This window comes from Opisthocomus hoazin, chromosome 6, assembly GCF_030867145.1.
Source record: "Opisthocomus hoazin isolate bOpiHoa1 chromosome 6, bOpiHoa1.hap1, whole genome shotgun sequence".
Taxonomy (NCBI): Eukaryota; Metazoa; Chordata; class Aves; order Opisthocomiformes; family Opisthocomidae; genus Opisthocomus; species Opisthocomus hoazin.
In genome coordinates this window covers 64,167,910-64,191,369 of record NC_134419.1, presented here as the reverse complement: position 1 = coordinate 64,191,369, position 23,460 = coordinate 64,167,910, and the positions used below count along the sequence as shown (strand labels likewise).

General features: G+C 66.9%; 2 protein-coding genes across 6 annotated transcripts; one reads left to right on the top strand and one right to left on the bottom strand.

Moving 5' to 3' along the window:
* The first annotated feature begins 352 nt into the window (after positions 1–352).
* On the top strand, positions 353–8,143 carry GOLGA7B (golgin A7 family member B). 2 transcript variants are annotated; one of them, XM_075423557.1, is made up of 5 exons: positions 353–454; positions 5,686–5,811; positions 6,145–6,297; positions 6,459–6,560; positions 6,681–8,143. In XM_075423557.1, exons 1-5 carry the CDS (start codon positions 398–400, stop codon positions 6,780–6,782), a joined length of 540 nt encoding a protein of 179 aa, XP_075279672.1. In that variant the 5' UTR covers positions 353–397; the 3' UTR covers positions 6,783–8,143. The 2 variants fall into 2 exon arrangements, with proteins under 2 accessions (XP_075279672.1, XP_075279673.1); XM_075423558.1 differs by lacking the exon at positions 353–454 and adding an exon at positions 4,573–4,686.
* A 234-nt stretch (positions 8,144–8,377) lies between these two features.
* Positions 8,378–21,897, bottom strand: CRTAC1 (cartilage acidic protein 1). 4 transcript variants are annotated; one of them, XM_075423552.1, is made up of 16 exons: positions 21,804–21,897; positions 17,679–17,875; positions 16,272–16,468; positions 15,209–15,339; positions 14,447–14,603; positions 13,785–13,919; positions 13,379–13,524; positions 13,052–13,188; positions 12,295–12,377; positions 11,662–11,762; positions 11,409–11,577; positions 10,757–10,902; positions 10,591–10,633; positions 10,140–10,283; positions 8,952–9,077; positions 8,378–8,600 (listed from the first exon to the last, which is right to left on the bottom strand). In XM_075423552.1, exons 1-16 carry the CDS (start codon positions 21,849–21,851, stop codon positions 8,473–8,475), a joined length of 2,088 nt encoding a protein of 695 aa, XP_075279667.1. In that variant the 5' UTR covers positions 21,852–21,897; the 3' UTR covers positions 8,378–8,472. The 4 variants fall into 4 exon arrangements, with proteins under 4 accessions (XP_075279667.1, XP_075279668.1, XP_075279669.1 ...); XM_075423553.1 differs by having other exon boundaries at positions 17,679–17,886; positions 21,804–21,879; XM_075423554.1 differs by lacking the exon at positions 13,785–13,919.
* Between the last annotated feature and the right edge of the window lie 1,563 nt (positions 21,898–23,460).

The window sequence follows — 23,460 nt, the reverse complement described above, 5'->3', positions numbered from 1 at the left end:
CACACTGGGGGGAGCAGGGCTGGCCCCAGGAGAGGGGTGTCTGTCCCCTGCTCCCACCCTGCCAGGTGTCCTGGCAGCCTTGTCCCCGAGCTGAGACTGTGCCTCTGCTCTGGGGAGGGCCCTGCTGCACCCCCACTGCTTCCTTAACCCTTTCCTGCCCGGGATGTCCCAGGTGAGGTAGTTCTTGGCTGTACCCCCGGGAAGGGGATAGCCCCAGGGCAGCTGGATCTGGAACCCTCCCCTCCGTCCTGCCTGCACTGGCTGCTCCAGTGCCCGCATCCCCGTCCTGCGCCCGTGCAGCTGGCGATGGGACCGACACTTGCGCCTGTCACTCTGGGCAGCCGGCTGTGCCACCGCCTGTGTCACCCGTCACGGCAGCGAGACCGGAAGAGGGGCCATGGGGGCTGCCCCCTCCACAGTGGGGACCTCCGGGACGGCCAGCCAGGGTGGCACGGTAAGAGGACATTCCCGGGGGTGCCCCCTCGCCAGTCCAGGCCCTCCCCACAGACCCGTGCCTGGCTGCAGCACAGAGCCGAGCTGAGCTGGGAAATCAGATGCTGAGCAGGGTCCCAGACACCTCTTTCTGTCCTCCCCCATCCTGTCCCTGCTCCCTCTCCTGCTGCAGCGTTGGGTGCTTCTGTGGGCAGAGACGCATCCCCCAGGCCTGGGTGGGCTCCCTCCTGTCCTCCTGTCCTCCCCGGGGCTGTTTGTCCTGTCCTAGCCCCATCCCAGGCTCCTGGGACCACTGGCTTCCTGGCTGCGTCACTACCGGGCATGGGCTGCAGCCGGCGGGAGCAGGGACCCTCAGGAGGGGACAGCACGCTGGGCTGGCTGTGCAGGGGGGGGTGTCCCGGCAGCTCCCGGGGGAGAGAGCACCCCAGCAGAAGGGGCAGTGGGGGGCTGGCAGCACGGCTCTGGGGGGGTCGCTCTGTCTGGGGGCGGCAGAGGGAGGTTGGGGCACGGCTGGGGGCACCCGGGGGGCAGGTGGCGGGGGTCGTGCACTTGCCCTGCGCCCACCCACGCTCCGGCTCGCCCGGCAGCCCCGGGAATGTGGCTGGCAGCGCTCCCGGCCCAGCTGCGGGGCTGAGGCCGCCCTGGCTCCCTCCCAGCCCGTCGCCCTGCCCGGCTCCCGGCAGCCTGCACACAGACCCCCTGTTCGCTGCCGGCCCCCGGCCCTGGCCCCCCGGCCCCCCGCTGCGGGACAGGGAGGGGTTGCATCCCGTGCGGGGACGCCCCTGGGAAAGAGCCCCTTTGCCTTGCAGCGTGGGGACGTGGGGGCATGGGGACCCTCTCTGCAGTGCCGCTCACCCCCTCTGCGTGCCAGCGAGATGGGAAAAGCCCCCCATGCCTGCTGCCAGCACAACCCGGTCCCCAGCGCGGGGGCAATCCTCGCACAGCCCCAGCTCCCAGCCGGCACCTCTGCCAAAGGTGGACCTTGGCACCTTGCTCTGAAAACACATCCCTCTCTGCTTGCCTGTTTGCAGGAGGGTGCTATGTGTGTCCCCCCACCCTGTGCACTCCTGTGGGGTGTGCTGGGGGGCTGCCCCCACCCTCTGCGGGGGCTCCCAGTGCAATGGGGTCCCAGCACCACCCATTGGGATGGACGTGGTGGAGGAGTGCCTGTCCTCCGGGTGGCCATCCTCAGGGTGCCCGGGCTGTGGGGCCGATGGGCCCCAGTTTGGGGTGGTCTTTGTGTCCTGCATGAAGGGGCAGGCTGAGGAGGCACTTGGAGATGTTTGGACTGCAGGGGACGTGCCCCCTCCTTGCTCCCCCCCCACTGGTGCACACACCTGGTGTCTCCCAGGAAAGGTTATCAGCTAATCACCCTGCCCCGCTGTCTCTGTGCGCCTCCCAAATGTCACCCTTGTCCTCACTGGGGCAGTGAGCTCATGCTCCCCCCCAGTTAATGAAAGCCCCCCCAAAGCAGCGTGAAGCAGCTGCCAGGACCTGGCCTTGCCATGGCCCCTTTGAAGCAGAGCTGCTGACAGCCCTGAGGGGCTGGGGAGGGGGCTTGGCACACAGCGAGTGCAGGATGGGACCCCAGGGGGTGGCCTCAGCGCTCCAGCTGTCCTCCAGCTCCCAGCCACCACACCAGGATGGCAGGGAGGGTCGGGGTGCCAGCATGGGGTGCAGCACCATGCTGGGGACAGCCCAAGTCCTGGCCGGGGAGCCAAGCACAGGGGCTGGGACAGGGGCATTGCTGGGGCATGGCTGCTGCGGTGTGATGGGCACGCTGGCTATGTGGGGCTGTCTGTAGGGGCCGCAGGTGTACCCCACACCTGTCCCGTGGGGCCAGGGGCACGGGCTCTGGGCAGTCAGCCAGAGCCAGTGGCAAGGGGAGGTCTGCAGGGTCTGTCTGTGGGACAGGTCAGAGCCCCCTCGCTCCAGGCACTAGGGGAGACCCAGGCAGGGGAATCAAAGGCAGCCCTGGCAGCAGCCATGTGTGTGGTGCCCGCTCCTGCTACGAGGCAGTGTAAAAATGGCCCCTTGAGGCTCAGCAGATGGAGCAGAAGGGGCAGAGCCCTGTTGCTGCAAGCACCCTGCCAGCCCCCCGCACAGTGCCGGGGGCTGGGGGGGAAGCAGGGTCACACAGCACTGTGGGGCTGCCCTGAGCCCCCAGTGCCCCTGATCCTACTGCCTGGGTACCCCTCAGCTACCCCTGCCCCCCTCCACCTCTGTCCTGCCCTGCTGGGAGTGATGGCATGGCACAGCATGGCATGGAATGGCAGCAGCCTGTCCCCTCCACATGGGAACCAGCAGGGTATGTCCCTGCCCTGGTTAAAATTGTAAAGCCCACGATGGTGCATCCTGGAAGGGGGCACTGGCCAGCTCTGGTGGGCTCTGAGGATGCTGGGGACTGCAGGGCACCACAGACAGGGCCAGGGGCTGTGCGGGGATGGGGAGCACTGTGGGGCAGGTCCAGGCTGTCTGCGTCCTGCCTGCCACCAGGCAAGGCTTGCCTCTGGGTAGTAAAGCTGGGGGAAGGCAGTTCCCAGTGATGGAATGGATGTCCCACCAAAGGACACTCCTTGACATGTGCCCTGGTCTCGCAGACAGCACGTCTGGGGCTTGTGAGCTGGATCCCAGGGCCGAGGGTCCAGCACCTGGGCTGGATTGGTGTGGCCGGAGAAGAGACATCGCTTGAGCAGCACCACAGGGTGCAGGCAGACAGGCAGAGCCTGGGGCAGCAGGGACAGCCAGGCCCCCCCGGGCTGCTCTTGGCCCCTCGCCGCGGCGTCGGAGAGCAAACTTCATCTGCTGGCAGGCACAGCATTGCCATGGCAACTGGCAGGGCGCTGCCAGGCGGGCAGGCCAGCCCTGACGTGGCGGTGACACGTAGCACGGGAAGCAGCCGGGGCGTGGGGCCTGGTCTTGGGGGCACCTGGGGACACGCTGAGGTGTGGGAGCACGTGCGCCCGGGCGCATGCCTGGGGGTGCAGGCAGGTGCGGGCATCTGAGTGCACGCGCGAATGGCTGCATCTGTGTGCACGCGCGTGTGTGTAGTGGGGGAGTTCCCCGTGCCCCGAGGGGGGTCCTGTGGCTGCGCGGCACCGTCCGAGCGGGGGTACCCCACTGCTCTGGGGTGTGGGCTGGCAGGGCTGCTCTGGACCACGGGAGCAGCAGGTACCCTGTGAAAACTATGGGATCCGTAGCTTTGTGTTTGTGGGGGAGATGAGCCCTCCAGCTCTGGTCCCTGCCTGCACGTGTCCTTTGGTCCCTGGGTCACAAACCCTGCCACGCTCCGGAGTGCAGGGGCTGCCCGCCAGCCACCCCAGGGCTCTACCTCTGTTTGCTCTGCCCAGAGCCTCGGCTGCTGCTCAAGACAGGGAACGGGAGTCAGATGAAGCCGCCCTGGTTTCGTCAGGGCCCCTGTGCGGCAGGCAGCCGGCCGTGCCGCGCTAGCAGCCTGAGCAGCTGGGCTGGCGGGGCCCCGCGCTGCCTGCAGCATCGCCCGGCTGTGGCGGGAAGGGCTGGCGGCTCTCCCGCCTGGCGAGGGCCCTGTGCCCAGCCACCGCTGCCCTCCCGCCTCGCCCCGGCCCCAGCTGCGAGCACCCCCTTCTTCACCTCTCGGGAGAGCCTCGGTTGCCCCCGTTCGCCATTTCTCCTGCTGAAATCGAGCTGCCCGTGGGCGCAGATAACGGGGAGTTCGTTCGTGCCCCGCTTTGACGCCTGCAACCGCACCACCCGCTCCGGAGCTCAGCGCCAGCTGCAAATCCTTCGCCAACAAACAGCTTCAGACGAGGCCCCTCGGCCCGGCAGGCTGCCAGCCCCGCGGCCGGCCCCCCACATCCCCTGCGGGCCAGCCCCACGGCCTCCCAGTCCCCCCCAGTTACCTCCAGCAGCACCCCCTCCGCAGCCAGTTCCCCGCCCCCCCCAGGGACCTACAGCCGCATTCCCTCGCCAGCAGCGCAGGCCCCGGGACCCACAGCAGCAGCCCCCCCCCCGCCGGGGCCAGCCATCCCCGGTACCGCCGTCCTCCGGGGGCTCCGCGCCGGTAGCGGCGGGCGCCCATCCCCGCCGCCTCGGGGCGGGCCGTGCGGCGCCGTGCGGCTGCGCAGACGGTGCGGCCGGGCCCGCCTCCCCGCCCGGCGCAGCAGCACCGCGGACAGCGCCGGTGCCCCCGGTGACAGCGCCGGTCCCCCCGGCACAGCCCAGCCCGGCCCGGCCCGGCCCATGGCCACGGAGGTGGGTGAGCGGCAGCACGGCGGGGGATCTCCCGGCGCCGGGCTGCGGCCGGGCCCCGCTGCCCCGCACCCTCCCGCCTCTCGCCGCCAGCATCGGGGAGCGGGTGCGGGGCCTGGGTGCGCGGGAAGGCCGGTGTGTGTGCGGGGTGACTGGAGGTGCGTGTGGGGGGGTGCCCTTGTTGGAGGGAGCGGCGTGGGTGGGAGGTGGTGTGCCCGCGGGGAGGGCTGGCTGCGGGGCTGGGGGTCTCTCTCGCAGGGGACAGGGGCGGAGGGTCTGCGGGGCACACAGCCAGGCGGCGGCCCCACGTCATCCAAGGGGAAGCGCAGAGAGGGGTCTGACACCCGCCCTTGGCACAGCCTGGTCCCTCCACCCTCCCCTCCAGCCCCACAAAGCTGCCCCACGGCCCAGAGACCTGGAGGCTGGCATGGGGCCTTGTACCCCGGGGGGTGCCAGGACTGGTGGGGCCGATCCCTTCTGTGCAGCCGCCCCGCTGCAGCCCCCCCCGGCTGCTGCGCTGCTGCTGCAGACCCCCTGCCCGGTCCTCTGCTCCCGCCCTGCTCGCTTCCCTCCGCCCGCCTGGGAGATGCTGGGGCAGCTTCGTGCCGGGGTGCTACTGGGGACAGAGGGTTGTCCCCTCCCCGGGCTGTGGCCCACGGGGGACGCACACCCACGCGTGCAGCAGCTGGTGCAGGCGAGGCCAGGCAGCAGCCCACGGCAGGGAGCACAAGCACTTGCCCACGCTCCGAGCGGGGTCTGCCGCAGCGTCCTCCCCTTGCCATCATCCTCCCCCCACCCCTGGCCTCGCACGTCCTGCGCCGAGCTGCGCTCACGGCGTGGCACAGCCCATGCCGGGGGGCTCCCTGCCTCGGGGCGTGCGTGCCTGGAGCCCCCGTGCCCTCACGCTGGGGTAATGGCCTTGCTCCTGGGGTCCCCAGCCCCCAGCAGGGATGTCTGTCACCCCATGGTCTTGCCCCCCCTCCTCATCCTGCTGCCCCCCAGGTGCACAGCTTGCAGGAGCTGCGGCGCAGCGCATCCCTGGCCACCAAGGTTTTCGTGCAGCGGGATTACAGCGACGGGACCACATGCCAGTTCCAGACGAAGTTCCCCCCTGAGCTGGAGAGCCGGGTAGGGAGGGCCAGCAGGGTGGGGGTGCCCTACTGGGGCTCAGAGGGGAGAGGGGTCTGAAGTCAGACTGATGCTGCTGGGTGCATGCAGCCACAGCCACCTTGCCTGGTGTGCAAGGGCTTGGGTGCTCCTGGGAACCGGGGGGCTCTGGGGCTGCAGGCGCAGCAGGTCTCGGCATGGGTGGGCAGTGGGCAGGGGCTAGGGAGCTGAGGCACCAGCTGGCCAGGGAGGAGAGGGTCGAGTGCTCCCCAGGTTGCCCCAGGGATGGGGACAGGGCAGTTACAAGGTGTCAGCCTCTGGCCAGACTGATCTTCACCCTGCTTTCTGCTCTAGATCGAGCGGCAGCTCTTCGAGGAAACCGTGAAAACCCTTAATGGGTTCTACGCTGAAGCAGAGAAGATTGGGGGCAGCTCGTACCTGGAGGGGTGCCTGGCCTGCGCCACTGCGTATTTCATCTTCCTCTGCATGGAGACACACTACGAGAAGGTGCTGAGGTCCAGGGGAGGGCTTGGGGACAGGCATGGCTGGTGGGGGGCACGGGGATGGCACAGGGAGCATGGGGGGCTGGAGGCCAGAGCAGGCATCAGGGCTTGCAAGGTGGGACATCAGGGCTGGCAGGCCCTGAGTGTCCCTCTGTGTGCTGGCAGGTCCTGAAGAAGATCTCCAAGTACATCCAGGAGCAGAATGAGAAGATCTATGCGCCACGGGGACTGCTGCTCACCGACCCCCTGGAGCGTGGCATGAGGGTCGTATCCTCTAGGCAGCGGGGTGCTGGGGGGATGACAAGGGCGAGGGCTGGGGGGACACCAAGAGTGGGTGCTGAGCAATTGGGCTAGCCCATCTCACCTACGATCCTTAGCAGGGCGCAGATTGAGATCTCCATCTACGAGGACCGGTGCAGCAGCGGCAGCTCCAGCAGCGGCAGCTCCAGCAGCAGCAGCGGTGGGGGCGGCGGGGCGGGGGGCCGGTGACTGGCAGGGGGTCCCTGCAGGGACTCATACTGCCGGGACAGTGGCCTCTCCGAGCTCCGCAGGCTGCACTACCAGAGCACCCGCTTCTGAGCCCAGGGCCGGCGGGAGGGGGAGGCTGGGGGCTGCCCACCCCCCTCTGCTCTGTGACCCCCGGCGTGGCTCTGCCTCTGCTCAGACCCACTGCGGGCAGGGGCTGGTGCTGGGGCATCCCAGGTGCTTTCCACTGAGCCAAACAGGTGCCAAGGGGCTTCCGCAGACCTCCGGGTGCTCGGCGCCGCTGCCCCTGCCCCAAGCGAAGGAGCTCGCCCTGCTGCAGGCAGCCCGAGCTGGCAGTGCCCTGTGTGCCATGCATCGGGGAGCAGCGGCGCTGGCAAAGCCCCAGACAGCACTAGAGGGGGGGCATGCACTTAGCCTCTTGCCCGTGGGCACTGCCAGCCCTTGCTGCAACCCCTCCCTGGGACATCTCGCTCTTGGTGCTGCGGGGTGGGCTCGGCCGCTGCGTACCTGCTGCCCAGGGTGCCTGGCAGAGCCCTGGTGCAGCTTAATCTGCATGACGGTGCCATGCATTCGCCCCAGCCCTGCCCCACATGCTGCCCATTGCTGCTCCCCAGCCCTGGCCAGATACCCTCACCCATCTGGCAGCGGCATCCTCACCAGCAGCATCCTTCAGCACTGCTGACAACGCTGGGTGCTTGCTTCTGCTCCCTGCCTGACGCAGTGCCATCCCCAGAAAGCTTCCCAAGCCCCAAGCCCCGTGCCCAGGGCAGGGAGGTGCAGTGCTGGGCAGGCTCCTGCCCGCTTGCCCTGGGCTTGCGCATGGCCCAGCACAGCGAAGGCTGAGCTGTGGCATGGGTGAGCTGGGCTCCCTGCCCAGTCTCGGCAGATCCTGGCTGCCAGCGGCCCGCTGCCCGCTCTGCCCCATGACCTGCCCCAACACGAGGAGGCTGCCCGCTGGAGCGGCTCCACCAGGACCTTTGCTCTCCCGCTGCTGAGCCCTCCCCTACCCACGCGTCCCGCATGTGTCTGCAACCAGCACCCTGATTCTCAGCCTGGCCTGCGGTGGGGACCCCGAGGGGCACCTGGGCCTCACTGCAAGGTGTGGGGGTTCATAGGCCAGGGTCAGATGGGGGGACGACAGGAGTGACACCCAGTGCCCTGAGGAGATGGGTCCCTGCCCGGGTGCAGGGCTGAACGGAGCCGGCGTTGCTCTCCCAGGGTCCTGGAGGGAAGACCCTGTCCCGTGGGACTGCTTTTGGCTCGGTCGTGGCATGTGAGTGGGGTGGCCCTGGCCCCACCGTTCCCGCTGGGGCCCCCCCCTGCACGGAGACCTTCCTCAATAAACCCCACGCTTCATCCCCTGCCGCCTGCCCCGCGTCCTTCTGCGTCGGAGGGGGAAGCGGGGCAGCACCGGGGGACACAGAGCCCGGCTGGGCTGGTGCTGAGCACGGCAGCCCCCAGCGCACCAGGGTGCCCAGAGCCCCATGCGGAGGGGAAGCAGAGGGGGAAACAAGGAGGAGGGAGGGGTCAGCCCGCAGGGTGACAAGGGCAGACCCGTGGAGCAGTCGTGTGGCCCCGGTGACAGGAACCCACAGGGAAAACAGCACAGCAAAGGGTTTATTCAGTTGGCACCGAGTGCAAGCGGTCCGGGGCTGGGGGCAAGCAGGGGGGCACCCAGCTGTGCTGGGGCAGGCTAGCTGCACTGGCAGTGCCCGCCGGCGCCCAGGGAGAAGCCATGGTGGCAGTGGCAGTGGAAGGAGCCGAGACTGTTGTGGCAGATATGGTCACAGGGGCCAGGTTGTGCCTGGCACTCATCCACGTCTAGAAAAGAAGGGGAGAGGGTCGGAGCTGCGCCAAAGGCACGGGGTTTGTCTGGCCATGGGGTAGGGTGAAGATGGGTCATCGCCAATGCCTGTGCCCACGCAGCTGTGGTCCTGCCACTGCTTGTCCCCACAGCTGCTGGATGAGCAGCAGATGCCTCCTCACTCCACCAGCTCCCAAAGAGCCATCGTCTGCCCGTCCTGCCCCCCAAGTTCTGAGCTGGCGGGGACCAGGGAGGTGAGCACAGCTGGGCACCCCAGGAAGCAGCATCCCTGGAGGCATGGCTGACCTGGCAGCAGTGGGGGGGTGGGCACCCGTGGGCTGCCGGCCCCGCTGCCTGCAGGTACTCACCCAGGCAGTGGCTGGCAGCGGGATCAAGGGGGTGGAAGCCCGGGCGGCAGCGGCAGGCGTGTGCCCCAGGGGTGTTGGTGCAGAGCTGGCTGCAGTTGTGCAAGCCCTGGGCACACTCGTTGATGTCTGGTGGTGGGGAAGAGAGCAGCACGGGGTTATGGCATGCTGGGGGAAGGCAACACCGCCCTGTTGGTGCGGTGCGGGGAGAACTGCCTGCTCTCCACCCCTAAGCCCCCTCCCCGTAGCACCACAGGGGAGGGTGGTCAGAAGCGTGGGCACAGCCCTGCCCTGCACAGCTCAGCAGGTCAGGCTAACAGACAGGATATAGTTTATTGGGGGGGTTCTCTAGGAGAGGGGCTGGAAGACTGAGCAGGGTCTGACTCCAAACAGTGGGGTCAATACATTAAAGAACAGACCAGGAGTGTCCTTCCCCCGCAGGGCTGGGGGACCCTCCTCTGCCCGGGTTGGGGAGGGGGGTCCCCGTCACCGAGGAGGGGACAGGTGAAGCACACACGTCGCAGGCCAAACCAGCAGGCACATGGTACAGTATCGAGGCGACGGAGCAAGCGACCACCCAGGAGGTACCGGCATGGCAGGGGCAGCGCTGGGGCGCGGGGTGCCTGTGAAGGGGCACTGCCCCAGGGCTGCTTTCCCAGGCACGGTGCTCCATGCCTGTCCCACCACAGGCTGCCCTGGTAGGGCACGGCTGGCACTTCCAGGGCGGTTCGACATGGAGAGAAAGAGAGAGAGAGAAAAAGAGAGACAGGCAGAGGCCGGCCGGTCCTTCCGCCAAGGCTGCTCTGGCGTGTTACGGGCAGGGGTTAAAGTGCATAGAGGTAAAGGCAGAGTCCGAGGACTAGAGGGAGGAGGGCATGATGTAGGGGCCCAGGCCAGCTCCCGGCAGAGGGGTATCCCCCAAAAAAGGCCACTTGAGCTGCACAGAGAAGGAGAGAAGGAGCAAGAGAGAAAGAGAGAAGGGGAGTCAGTGGCATCTCAGCGAGAGGTGCAGGATGAACAGACATGGAGCCAGGGTGGAGGTGGCTGGGCAGCCACGCAGCAGGTTACAGGATGTGGCCAGGCCTTTGGCAGGGGTGCAACAGCATCCCAAGACAGTGCTTCGGAGCTGCTGCCCACTGGCTCGGCCAGGCTGCGGGGGCACGGGGTCAGGGCGTCCCTGCCGTCACTCACCCACGCAAGCTGTGCCGTCCTCGTTGGGCTCAAAGCCCCGGCTGCAGCGCTTGTTGCTGCGGCAGCGGTACCCGCCATAGGTGTTGATGCAGACAGGCTTGTCCCGGGGGCAGACAAAGGGGAACTCGGTGCACTCGTCCGTGTCTGCAAGCGGAGGGGCCTCAGTGTGAAATGGTTGGGCTGGGAGCTCAGGGCTGGGGGACCCTCCGGGCGTGGCTGTGCACAAGCCATGCCTCCTGCCCTCAGCACAGCGCTCTCCCCCCTCCCCATGATGCCACAGTCCACCTTCAGAGCCGTCCCCAGGCCCTGTGCCAAGCAGGCAGCCATAACCCACACTCAGCCGCACGGCAGCCCTGCCTGCACGCCCAGCCACCTCCCTGCAGCCGGGTGCTGCCCTCCTGCCCAATCCATCCCGGGTGCAGGCACGCCTGTGCGCCCAGCAGCCACTCACCTACACAGCGTCCATTCTTGCGCTGGGAGAATCCCTGCCCGCACTACATTTGGGGAGAAGCAGAGACCGCTGCGATGGGGAGGAATCAGCCCTGGGCAGCCACTGAGCCAGCAGAGCTCAGCTCTTCATTCCTGCCTCCCGCCCTGTGCCCACACCCAGCCCTCACCTCCAGCGGGGCAGGCATGAGCGGCTCCTCCACGTCCAGGGGGTAGGGGACCTCCAGGATGGAGTTGGTCTCACTGCTGGCCACAGCTCGTGCCACGACGCGGCCATCCGGCCAGGTCACCTCCAGGCTGCTGGCTTCGTCATGCCCTGCAGGCGGGCAGCCCGTCAGAGGAGGGGTCTCCGGGGCGGGCAGGGGCTGAAAGGAGGCCAGGGGGTGGTAGGGATGGAGGGTCAAAGCCTCCCCTTGCTCCCCAAGCTGGACTCCAGGTGCCTGTGCTGACAGCCCATGCACAGGGATGCAGCACAAAGGATGCGCATGGGGACGATGGGATGCACTGCCAGTGGGCAGGGACATCCCTGCAGGCTTGGCTGCCGGCTGTCCTGAGCCAGGGGAGTGTTAATGGGCAGGGAAAGCCCTGGTGCCTGGGCAAAGAAGCAGGCAGGTGGTGGGGAAGGGGGCAGCTGCCCCTCGCAGCAGGGCTGCAGTGGCTGGGCACCCTGCCCGCAGCCTCCCCTGGAGCCCACCATGCGCAGGGCAATGGGCACGGATGACTACTGTGCTGCAGTGTGCTGGGGCAGCAGAGGTGGCCCCTGCCCAGGGGGGTGCCAGGGAAGGCTGGGGGTGGAGGCAGCCCCTCGGCCCCGCTGCTCACCCAGTCCGAAGTGTGCCACGGGCTCCATCTCACAGAGGTACCCCGATCCGCCATCGATGATGCGCAGGTGGGCCCCGCTTTGCCGTGTGAACAGCACCACTTTGGCCCCCCGAGCAAAGGCCCCGAAGCGGGTGCGGGGGATGACACGCAGCCAGTTATTGCTGGTGCCCTGCAAGGGAGGAGGGAGCAGGGAGACTGAGCAAGGAGAGGCAGAAGGGACCGGGACAATGCAATGACCCCCTGCTTGACTCACCTGGGTGCCCTTGAAGATGGAGATTGGCTGTGCCATGGACTCACCATGGGACAGGATGAGGTCCAGCATCCCATCTCCATCAAAGTCTGTCACTGCACCTCCTGCAGGGACAGGATCAGGTCATGCCTGGGGCCCAGCCCCATGTCTCCCAGCACCATGTCCTGCTTCCAGCGTGGGCTCTCACAGGTGACAGCAGAACTCCCGGCAATGCTGGGGCAATAGGGAAGAAGGGGTGACCCCAGTGCAGGAGTAAGGGTCCCTGTATGGGTAGCACCCTGCAATCAGGTGGGTCCGCTCCCTAGGCAGTGGAGGGGACAGGCAGTACCTGGGGGCTGTGGGACACAGGAGGCTGCCTGGCCCCCTCCCAAATGCAGAGGCTGGCTTCGAACAGTGGGTACCCAGGAAGGAGCCCACCAAGACTGAAGGCTTGGGGAACAACTGGAGACGGCACCGTTAGCTGGTGGAGGGAGAAAGCATGGGGCTGCTCCTAGGTGACAGGGGCTTCAGGATGCTGGTAGGGAGCAGGCGGGTGACTCAGCCAGCCATGCAGTGTCCCCAGGCACAGAGGGTGCCAGGCGGTGCTGTGGCACACCCCTGCCATGGGTGCCCACTGCTAGGGCTGGCAGCACCCACCCGTGCCCCGTCCCTCAGGTTCCAGCGCGTCCCCCGGATTCAGCTCTTCCACGATGGGGTCCGAGTGCTCCCTGCGGACAAGCCTGCGGAGAACAGACAGGGTGTTGGTGCTAGTCCTGGCAGTCCCGGGCACCTTCCCGGGAAGCGCCTGTCCCCTCCTGCAGCAGCACGGTGGAGACGTGACAGCCCTGGTGGAGGGGGGATGTGACTGACCCCTGCCTGTTAGCACCTCACATCCCCGCTCCATGCAGGGGTGACAGGGATGTCATGAGAGCCTGGCTCTTGTGGGTCTGAACTACAAGGCAGCAGCACCATCTCCAAACACTGCTGCATCTCTCTGGGACCAGAGACACCCTCCCCCCCCGCAGGGGCTCACTGCCATGCCCCTGACCTCCACCCACCCACGGGTGCTGGCAACGGGTGGACAACCAGCTCCCACCGCCCCACATGCCAGGCGAGGAGGCACACGCAGCGGTAACGAGGAATTGACCCCCACAATTAACAGGAGCCTTGAACAAGCTTCCACGCGGCTGCTAATCAGCGGCACCAGGGACCCCGGGGGCTGCTGCAGGCACGGTTGTGGTGGCCACTAATGACGCCGGGAAGGGCCCAGTCACGGCGCCTTTTATTAGCCGAGCCCAAGCAGTGGCACTGCTGGAGAGAAGCCCCGTGATCCCAGTGGTGCCATGAGGGCTGCTTGGCCCCCACAGTTGGGTGTGGGCTGCCCCAGGCCCCCAGGTACCCGCCAGGCTGCTACCGGAACAGGCGGTTGGCGGAGGAGCCACGGTAAGCGATGTTGTTGAAGAAGACCTCCAGCTCCTGGTCGTTGTCGAAGTCAGCCGCGATGACGGTGCGGACAGGGGACGGCATGGAGAACTTGGGGGTGGCGATGTCCTGTGCGAGGGATGGGCACAGGGTGACAAGGGGCACAGGGAGGGGGACACTGGGTCCCGCTTTTGTGCTTTGGGTCCCCTCCTCGCTGGGAATTGGGACTCAAAGCCAAATCGGGGTGAAGCCAAGAACCCCCAGACCAGAGGCTCAGCAGCAAAGTCGGCGGTGGGGGGGTCCTGGCCCCTGCTCTCACCCGGAATCGGACACGCCCAGGGCCCCCACTCTGCAGGTAGAGGCGGTGCGGCCCGTTCCAGTTGCCGTAGACGATGTCCACCCGGCCGTCGCGGTTGAAGTCACCCAGCGCCACGCCACGTCCGTGCTGGTAGGGGTCATCCAGCCCTGGGGAGCCGCAAGGGGACGGGGGGAGACGGGACCCCCTCCCCATCTCCATCTCCCAGGGCTGCCCCCCAGGATGTGCCCCGTGGTCCCCAGACAGGTCCCCCCACGCAGGGCTGCGTCCCTGCGCTGACCCCGGAGCACTTCAGCCACCCGCGGTGGTCAGCAGGGCTCTGGGTTCCCAGGGCTGTCCCTCCACCCTGCGCTCAGCCTGCCCGGGGGTCCCCGACACCTGGGTGATCCCCCCTGCTCCCCCTACTCACCCACGGCAGCTGCCACGTCCCGGTATGTCCCATCCCCCCGGTTGTGGAAGAGGAAATTGGGGCTGTTCTCGTTACCGCAGAATATGTCTGAGGCGCTGTCGCTCAGGATGGGGCCCACGGCCACCCCACGGCCCCCTGGGGACAGTGGCCCGGGGGTGAGGGGGCAGCCGGCATCCTGCCCCGGGGGGGGTTGTCCCCTCCACTCCCCCTCGCTGCTGCCCACCCGGTGCTCCAGGGACACTCCCCCCCCAGCATCCCCTCCTCGCCCCCCTCCCTGTCACCGGGAGCTAATCGGTCCTGGCAGCCGCTGGTCTCACTCCCAACCCTCATCACTGCCATCGCCATGGTGACAACACTCCTAATTAGTGACAATTTACCACCGGGGAGATGGGGCACGGCGCCGGAGCAGCTCCCCGCTGCCCTGCCTGTGTGCCCACAGCCCCGTGCGGGCTGCAGGTCCTGCAGGGACCAGCCTGGCCCTGGGCAGGGTGATGGTGGGCGTGGGGGTCCTGGGTGAGCACCTCACGGCCCCCTGTGGGGCTGCCACTGGATGGGGCAGCCAGGCAACCGAACGCGTGGCCTGGGCCGCTGCCCCACGCTGCCTGCAGTGGGGTCCCAGCAGCAGCCCCCTGTCCCCCAGCGGGACCCCGGCAGCCGGGTACCTGTGTACTTGCTGACACCAGCCTGGGCAGCCACGTCCACCAACGCCACGAGGCCGCGGGCAGGGTCGCTGGCAGCCACGTCCATCTCGATCAGGGCGTGGGGGCCCACGTTGCCGCTGGCGTAGTTGGCGATGTAGATGGAGTACCTGCCGGAGCCCTGCGGCCAGCGGCACCTCCTCAGCACCCACCCGCCCAAAACCCAACTCCACGGGGACCAGGGGATCCCTGCTGTGGGGCTGGATGCTCTCACAGCTGCATGGGACAGGGCACCACTATCGTGTGCTGGGCAAGAGCTCTGCAAAGCCCATGGTGAAAAGCACCCCAGGAGTGGGGACGTGCCCCATTGTCCCCAGGACTTCTGCGGTCCCCAGGCTTAGGGCACCCCACCACCCCAGGTCCCCTGCATCCCCACTGCCCCCCTTGTCCCGTGCAGCAGCTGGACCCTGATTTAGTGATAATCGTTTGGAAAAAAGAAAACCGCTGGGGGAGGAGGAAGAAGAAAGAGCAGGTGACAGGAACATAAATCACCTTGACAGGCACGTTTATCAGCTGGCGGCAACCGCGTGGACAGGCGCCCGCAGTCCCCACGGCCAGGGGGCTGCCAGTCCTGACAGCCATGGGCTGCTGAGGGGCACCCCCAGCCCGGGCGGGGGGTGGGATGGGGCTGGTGTCCCTGCGAGGGGAGAGGTCCCCCAGGACCCCGCAGGGGAGCGTGGGAAGGGAGCGGAGATGCCCCCCGCCCGCGGTGCGCTGCCTGCTCACCGTCCGGTCCACGCAGGCGACGGAGCGCCCGGCGAAGCGGCTGGCCACGGCCCGGTTCACCTCATCACTCAGGAGGTCCTCCCAGCGCCCGTTGCGGAGCTTAAAGAGCTTGTCCGTGTAGGTGGCCATGCCTGGGGGGGGTGTGCACGGGTCGCGGGGCTGCAGCATCCTACCTCCTCCCGAGGAGGGTGCCCTGCAGCCAGGGGAGGCTGTGGAAGGAGTACCCTTTGCCCAGAGCATCCCAAACCCCTGCTCTGTCCCCACAGCCCCCAGCAGCACCACCACGGGGCCAGGCTGCCGCTGCAAGTGACCCTGTAACCCCTAAAGGCTACTGGAAGACACACAGAAGAGTCAACTCATTAAGGTAAAATGTGTCCCAGGGGGGCACAGCCCTGTAGATCATCCCCAGGAAGGTAAAAAATTGATGCAGTGCCAGGCACGGGCAGCGAGCCACACTGCCCGTGACAGCACCGATGGCAGCGCCTGATTTAGTGATAGGTGTGCCGGCAGCCACCGCCACCCCGGGTAATTAGGAGCATCAGGAAGACAGATCCATTGAGCGGAGGTCAGGGTGGTGGGACAGGGACATGGAGCAGAGCCCGGCTGGAGCACCCACCCAGAGCCCTCCAGGGATGGCCGGAGCCAGGCTGGGGCTCATGGGTCCCCTCCCCAGGACAGGCATCCCGCACTGGACAGGGCAGAATGAGACCTGGCTTGGTCCAGTGGGCACAGGGGACCCATGGCATGGAGGGGCACGGCTGCTGCAGGGCTTAGCTGGGACTTGCAGAGCAGGGTCCCCATGGTGGGGCAGCCCCGGGGGTGTTGGGGAAGCTGCCGTCCCACTCGGGGTGCTGTGGGGAGGGCGATGGGCAGCTGGAAGTGCTGACTCGGCGGCTGGCTGGGCTCAGCGTCCTGCCTGTGCTGCTATCAATCAATGGAGCCACTCAACTGAGAAATTAACTCCAGCCCGCACACATCCCTCGCGAGCCGAAGGTTGCAGGAGGCCATGCCGGGAGCTCCCCCCGCAGCCGGGGCTCAGGGCACGGCCGCCGGCGGGGCTCACCAGAGAAGGCGTTGTTGGTGTTGAGGAAGTAGACCTCCTCGCGGCCGTCCCCGTCGATGTCGCAGGCCGTCACACCGATGGCGTTGCCCTGCCGGTCCCGCAGTGCATAGTACGGGGAACCCCGGTCGTCCTCCGCCACGTTCACCAGCCGCCCCCGTGCCTTGTCGTACTTGAGCACCAGGTTGGGGCCATTGTACCTGTGGGTGCGAGCAGGGGTGATGGCTCCTTGAGGCTTGGGGACAGGATGAAAGCCCCCATCCCATCCCTGGGGGGATACTGGGTGCAGACACCTGCATGGTCCATGGAGACCAAGGCCCTTGGGCTGCTCTCAGCACCCATATGTGGGGCTTGCTCTTGGCTGCCGACCGGGAGGGCTCAGCCTGGAGCTGCTCCAGCCCATGTCAGGCATCCTGTGTCTACCTGGCCCGGGTACCCGCAGGGCAGGGGCTGGGTGGCCAGTAGGGCAGGATGGGGCACAGGTCCATGCTTGCAGCCCTTTCCCAGGGCAGGAAAACTGGCACACAAGGCAAATCCTCTCGGCGGACTGCGCCCCACAGGCTCCCTGACCTGGGCACCAGTAAACAAGTTACACAACGGGCGCTGGGGCCGCTTACAAAACCACAGCTGGCTGCTTGGCTCAGCCCCGCTGGGAGCGGTGTCCTGGGCCCCTCTGGGGGTCCCCAGTGCTGCTCGTGGTTTTCTGCCCCAGGGTGATGCTCAGAGGGGTAGCAGGGTTGCACTCTGCCTGGTGCCGTGGTGCCCTGGCTCCTGCAGCCCCCCAAAAATGGGCTCTGTGGGGGTGAGGCATCCCCTCCAAGTGAGCACACCCACATGTGCAAGCCTCCCTCGGGGGTGAGCATAGTGGTGCCTGCATGGACACGCTGTGCCAGCAGCTCACAGCCGTGCCAGCACACGCACGCAGGGCCCGTGCTGCGGTCCCTGCTGTCCCCAGCTGAGGCTGGACCTGCTGGCAGCAGCTGCTCCATGTCCAGCCCCGCTTGGGTGCTCGCAGCGTGGCACACGGCTCCCTGCCTCCCCGGCTCCTGCCAGCCCTTCCGAGCCATCACTCCAATAAAGGGCTATAAAAAAACCTCCAGCCAATTAACCGAATCTCCAGAGAGCGCCGAGTCCTGTCAGCGGAGCTGGGCTGGCTTGGGGACACGCTGGCTTTGCACTGCCGGGTGGACCCCAGCCACCGGACAGCTGCCACCGCCCCGCAGAGAGGAGACCTGGCCCTGGGGCCGGGATGGGGGCACCCACATGTGCTTGGGTGCATGCAGACCCCCACTCCATCACCCTTGTGCACGCACTCCCAGCCAGCCACATACCCTCGGAGCAGCAAGGAGCTCCCAGCACCGCAGGGCCACCAGGTCCCGCTGTCACCGAGGCACTGGGTGCACCACTCACCCCGCCACCACGATCTCGAAGTCACCGTCGGCATCCAGGTCCGTGACAGCCACACCGTAGTTGAGCTGCGTGGGGTTGCTGTCGTAGTCAGGCGGGAGGAGGCGGTGGGTGACGGCTGCAAACATGGGCTCACCGCGCTGGGAGCCCTCGCTCAGCCAGGCCAGGGACAGCAGGCACAGCGCCAGCATCCTGGGCACCTGGGAGAAACCTGCAGCCCGTCAGTTCCAGGAGGAGACCCTGCTCCATGGTGCCCAAGCATCCCCATCACCCTTGCACAAGAGACGCTCTCTTGACATCCCTTGTCACCCATCCCAGCCTGTGCCACCCCACTGGCCCCTCAGGCACTGCACAGCTCTGGCATCCCCTTGCATGGACCCTGCGGGCTGCAGCTCGCCCTCAGGGCTCCTGTGGGACAGGATGGTACCCCAGCAAGCTGGGAGCTGAGGCTGAGCAGGATCAGGACCATGGGAGGGACCAGGGAGGTGGCAGGAGGGCTGCGGAGTGCTGACAAAGCTGGGCTCAGCCCCAGCTCGCCCTGCCCCAAGGGGATGCTGGCACCCAAGATCCTGGCAAGTCACGGTCCAGCCACTGCTTCCTTGGCAAGGGCAGAGGAAGCAGGCAGCTGCCAAGCTGGGGAGCTCTTCCCTTGTCCAGTTGGTCTTCCAGAGCGGCAGAAGACCATGAGGACAACATGGTAACACTCTGCCAGATGATTCCCGTGTGCCTCAGTTTCCCCACCCTGCTGGCACTGTTTCTCCCAGGTGAGCTACAGACTCTGCAGGGCAAGCTCCTCCCAGGGTGGCCATGGGAAGGTGTCTGCACAGAGACTTGGCCATGGGAAGGAGACACTGAGATGAATGGGAGACTTGAAGTAGAGGCTCAGTTAACCTGGACTGCAGAGGATGGTGTCTGCCAGCACTGCTGGCAAGGCTGCAGAGACTTTGGAGCTGGCTCTGACCTGGCTGTAGCATGGGTGACCAGCAAGGTAGCACTCAGAAGGCTGCCCCTTGCCCCAGGCCAGGCAGTTCTCTCCAGAAGGTAAAAGCCCAGCAACGAGCTGTGTGTCCTGGACTGTGGGCAAGAACCCACATGCCAGCGCTCCAGCTGGGAGCATAAGCAGCCTGTCCTGCTCTCACAGACTGGAGGGCTGGCACAGCCACATGGAACAGTGTCCTCCACCTTGGTGGCTGGATGTCCCCAAGCATAGGTTTCCTGGGGAGCTAGGAATAGCCCCCATCGCTGTCAGGGTGATAGGGGTGAATAGCCCTTCTGCCACCCCATCCCCATGCCATAGACCCTGCCAGTGAGCAAACAAAGCTATAGCAGCTGCACAGTGCCACATGTGCCCAGCTTGGAGAGGGGAAGGTGCCCAAAGGCTTAGATCCTGGCAGGCCCACCAAGCTGTGGGAGTAGCCTGCTGCTTCCCCTGGGGATGGGAATGGTTCCAAGGGTCTTTGGGGGGGGCCACGATTCTGCTGCCACAAGCAAATAGTTTTCTTGCCCACCTGGCTGTGGTGGGCTGTCCTCCAGCTGCAGCAGAGACCTTGAGCCCCACTGCCCAGCATCCCACTGCACGAGCCCCACTCCCCTTCCCTCTCCAATCCCATCCATTCCCCAGGCCCAGTTGCAAGGGTGGATGTGTGTGTGTGTGTCCCCAGCTCTGTGCTGCTCCTGTCCCCTCCCTGGCCTGTCCCACATCCTCCCAGAGACCAGGTGCAGCCAGCCTCTCCCTGGCACCATGCTCTCCACCACCCAGCCAGACTCGGGGCACTGTGCTCATCACCCTGTTGTCCTGTCTGGAGTGGCTCTCCATGGGCCAGAACCTAGGTCTGTCCCTGGTGCAGGTGTCCCATTCAAGTGACATGATGGGGATGGGGCTTCACTGGGTTGCACAGGAATGGGACAGTCCCTGGGTGTCACTCTGCAGTGTCACACAGTGAGGGATGGGGAGCTTCTGCCACAGCCCCACCCTGGGCTTACCAAAGTAACCGTAGGGAACAGCCACCCACATGTGGACATATGGGGGCAGGGCTGCCACGTGAGCCCCTGTTGACGTGGAGCGGTGCCTCCTCATCCCTGGTCACAGCCAGGCAATGGGTGGCTGTCCCCGGGCCAGCAGCAAGGCGCTCCCTGCTCTGCTTCCCCGCCAGCTCCTGCTCTCCAAGCTTGGACCATTCCCCAGGTGCCCCCCCCACCCTCTTCCAGCTGCAGCCAAAATCCCTCCAGGCTGGATGGAGCCTTTCCAGGAGGAAACAATGTTCCTGATTGGAGACAAAAGGCTTTTCCCAGCAGATCCGGTGCTTGGTGCCATGGGGAAGGGATGCACGGCCCAGAGCCAGGCCATTTTGGGAAGGGAGAGGAAGAGAGGCTCAGGGTCTGTGCAGTGGATGGGCAAGGCCTCACGCTTCCCAGCATGAAGCTCTACTTGAGGTTTAAGGCTATGGGGTCCTGCTCATACACTGGGCAGAGCTCAGCCTGTCTTGTCCCAGCAGAGCCACGTTCTGGTTTGCGTTGTGGCATCTGGTGGCAAGGTCACCCCAGGAGCTGCGGTCACCCCAGAGTGCCTCATCATCACGGCTAAGCCTGGTGACACAAAGCCAGGGTGCCAGGCCAAGCTAGAGGCAGCAAGAGGATGGGAGCAAGGCAGGGGGTCCACAGGCACCCACCCAGGATGCAGCCAGGCAGCGCAGGGACAGGGTGCTGGCCTCATGGCAGGGATGAAGCATGTAGGGTGCGTCTGTCCCCAGGCATGGCTGCAGCTGGCAACGTCCTGCGGGGAGGGTGGGATGGGACTGGGAAGGGACCAGTGGGGCAGGCAAAGGGTTGTGCTCCAGGGCCCTCACCACAGATGGGGAGACAATGTCCCTTGGGCTTCTTGTGTACCCAACATGCACCTCCCCAGGCCCTGGCCCATATCATGGGGAGGGTGGGAGCCTACTGTCTGCGCAGCCACCCCATCCCGCAGGCCACCGTGACATCGCCGCCCACCACACTACGCACCCCAGTGATGTCATGTTCCACCACTGCAGTGACATCCCATCCCGGGCCGCAGCCACCTCCAGCACCGCTGCGACATTGCATGACATCGTGCGGCAGGGGCCTCATCACACCCCAAAGGCACCCCAGAGCAGTGACAAAACGGTGACATCACAGCACCCCACGACATCGTGCTGCATATGGCCCTGTAACATCATATTCCCATTTCTGCCATTCCCAGGCTGCCACAGCTGTACCCGCTCGGGCAGAAGACAGGCAGGAGACGTCCCGCAGAACCAGTGGTCCATCCCCTGCAGCAGCCGAGCTGCCCAGGGATGCCAGCAGTGCCCCTTCCACGGCACCTCAGCCCCTGCAGTGCCGTTGCTCTGGCCAGAGCCCGTGAGCCCCGATCGCGCTACCCCGGCTGCTCGCTGCTGCTGCGGGCTCAGCGCTGCTCCCTCTCACACCCCTCTCAGACCCTGGCCTGTGCACGCACCCCACCACCGATGCTTCTGCTGGGCCCAAAGCCCCCAGCTGCCGGCTGTCCCATCGCCGTCCCCTCGCGCGCAGGACTCAGCGCCGGACCTGGCACGCTGGGGCTCAGCCAGCAGCAGCTGATGCGGTGTGGAGACGAGCAGCCACCTCAGCCTCCGAGCTCAGCCCAGAGGGACACCAGGTCCTTGGAGGGCTCAGCTGCTCTCAGACCCACCAGGGCACAGCCAGCCCCCTCCCATGCAGACCGATGTACGGACGGACCCCTCTCCCTGCAGCCCCCAGCCCCTCCACGGGCTCAGCCACAACCAAGCACGAATGTCCCTGGAAAAAGGAGCTGCCCTTCCTTTCCTCCTGCCCCTCGCTTCGTGCCACCCTGATGTCTCTGCCAGCGCTCCCCCAGTCCCAGCCCGCGCCCCCGCCCACTGCTCCGTCCTCCCGAGCGCGGTCGCCCCCAGCCCAGCACCCCTCCCTCCCGCCCCGGCACCCCGCATCCCCTCCGCGCCGCGGGGCTGGGCAGTCCCGCTCCGCTCGCCACCAACTTCTCTCCGGGCCGGTGACCGTGCCGGAGGAGTTGCAAACCGCCCGCTCCCCGTCCCGGCTTCCCCGGGAAACTTCACGGAGCCGGAGCCGGAGCCGCCCCCGCCCCCTACTCACGGGCCAGGGTGGCCGCCCGGTGCCCCCGCGGCGGCGGCGGGAGCGCATCCCGCACCGCCCGCCTCGCCGCCTCCGGCTCCGGTGCCGCCGCTCCTGGGCTTCCGACGGGGCGGGCCCGGCCGAGCGGCGCCTTAAGTAGGGCCGGGCGGCGGCGGCAGCGCCAATGAGCGCGGTGCGGACCCCGCCGCCAATGCGGAGCGCGGAGGTGGGGCCGCGCAGCCCTGATTTACCGGACCCGTCGCGGCGGCAGCGACGGCTGGGGGGGAACCGCTGGGGAGGGTCGACCCGGGGACGGGGCTGGAAGGGGTCGGGGGGGGTTGCGGGAGGAGCGGGGCGTCGCTGCCCCGGCGGCGGAGGAGCCGCACCCCCGCGGTCCGGCCACGCCGTGGGTGCTGAGGGGTGGGTGGCACTCGGGGTGCGGGTCCCCACCTCCTGCCAGGGCGGCTGGGGCCGCGGGGCGGGCAGAGCCAGGGACCTGCCCCGGGGTGGGGCTGTTGGGGGGGAGGGAGTGGAGCCGGCAGCCCCCATAGCAGCATCCAGCCGCACCTCGAGGGCTCAGCACCCTCCCTGTGCCGTCACCCTGTGCCATCACCCACCTCCCTCTGCAGGGACCCCCGGAGCGGCTGTGCCCTGGCGCCCAGCCCGAGCTGCGGGAGAGGCCCCATCTCAGGCCACGCAAGGCGCTGGCTTGCCCAAAATCTTGTGGCCAGTGGATGCCCAAGGCAGGATCACGCTTAGCCTGCAAGCCTTCCTTCCCTGACATGTCTTTCTCCTGCCTAGCCACTGCAGGGCTGGGCACAGAGCTCTCTGCGTCTCTGGATGCAGAAAGTGGCGGTGGCACGGACTGGGACAGCATGGGCAGGGTACGAGGCTAGCGGGTCACCCCGGTGGAGCACGTCTGCAGCTGCCCCAGTGTGGAGCCTGGGGCTGCGGCCACCAGGAGACACAGCAGGAGACACCAGGAGAAACATGGTGAGAGACAGTAGGAGCTGCAGGAGCACGCGCCATTTGGGCTGCTTCGAGTGGCTAATCACCCGCCCCGCTAAAACCCAAATTTCTCATTCGAACGCTTCTGCCTGTTGCTCCTGGTTCTTCTCTCCCTGCCAGATTTGAGAGCTCTCCAGCCCCAGGGATTGTCTCCCAGGAAGGTGTTTCCATGTGGCCATCAAGTGCGCCTTGATTTCATTTCCAATGACCCTCTCTCGCAGGGTGCCTGGTTGAGCACCGGGCTTGCTGCGTGGCTGCGTGCTGTAGGGTCCCCACAGACACTGTGATGGTGACCGGGCACAGGGAACTTGCTGTGGGGCACCACCGTGGGGCAGGAACCACCGCTGCTCTCTGTGTTCACCATGGGGAGGCTGGGATGCCCAGTGGGGCTGGGAGGCTGGTGTGACAGTCACACACGTGCGATGCCGTGCTCACACGTCCTCGTGCACCCCGGAGCCGCGGGCGCGCTCCGCCTGCCCGTGGCCCACAGCCCAGGTGCCTGGCTGCAGCCTCGCACGCACACGTGCGCTCAGGGCAAGCACCCGCTCTGCTGAGTCGTTAGCTGGTGCCAGATTTAGTAACCACCTGGGTAATTATTAGCAGAAACTCCGCAAGCCGGCTCCCAACGCCCTCCCTGCGACTGGCAGGTACAGAGCACAAGCGCCGGCAG

Excerpts from the sequence above, each read along its gene's own strand:
- GOLGA7B (XM_075423557.1), top strand. The coding sequence starts at position 398 with ATGGGGGCTGCCCCCTCCACAGTGGGGACCTCCGGGACGGCCAGCCAG. Across the intron at positions 455-5,685 it reads CGGCCAGCCAGGGTGGCACG|GTGCACAGCTTGCAGGAGCT; the intron begins GTAAGAGGACAT and ends GCTGCCCCCCAG. Across the intron at positions 5,812-6,144 it reads CCCCTGAGCTGGAGAGCCGG|ATCGAGCGGCAGCTCTTCGA; the intron begins GTAGGGAGGGCC and ends TTTCTGCTCTAG.
- CRTAC1 (XM_075423552.1), bottom strand. The coding sequence starts at position 21,851 with ATGCGCTCCCGCCGCCGCCGCGGGGGCACCGGGCGGCCACCCTGGCCC. Across the intron at positions 11,578-11,661 it reads CCATCTTCAAGGGCACCCAG|GGCACCAGCAATAACTGGCT; the intron begins GTGAGTCAAGCA and ends CCTCCCTTGCAG. Across the intron at positions 10,284-10,590 it reads CAAGAATGGACGCTGTGTAG|ACACGGACGAGTGCACCGAG; the intron begins GTGAGTGGCTGC and ends CTCCGCTTGCAG.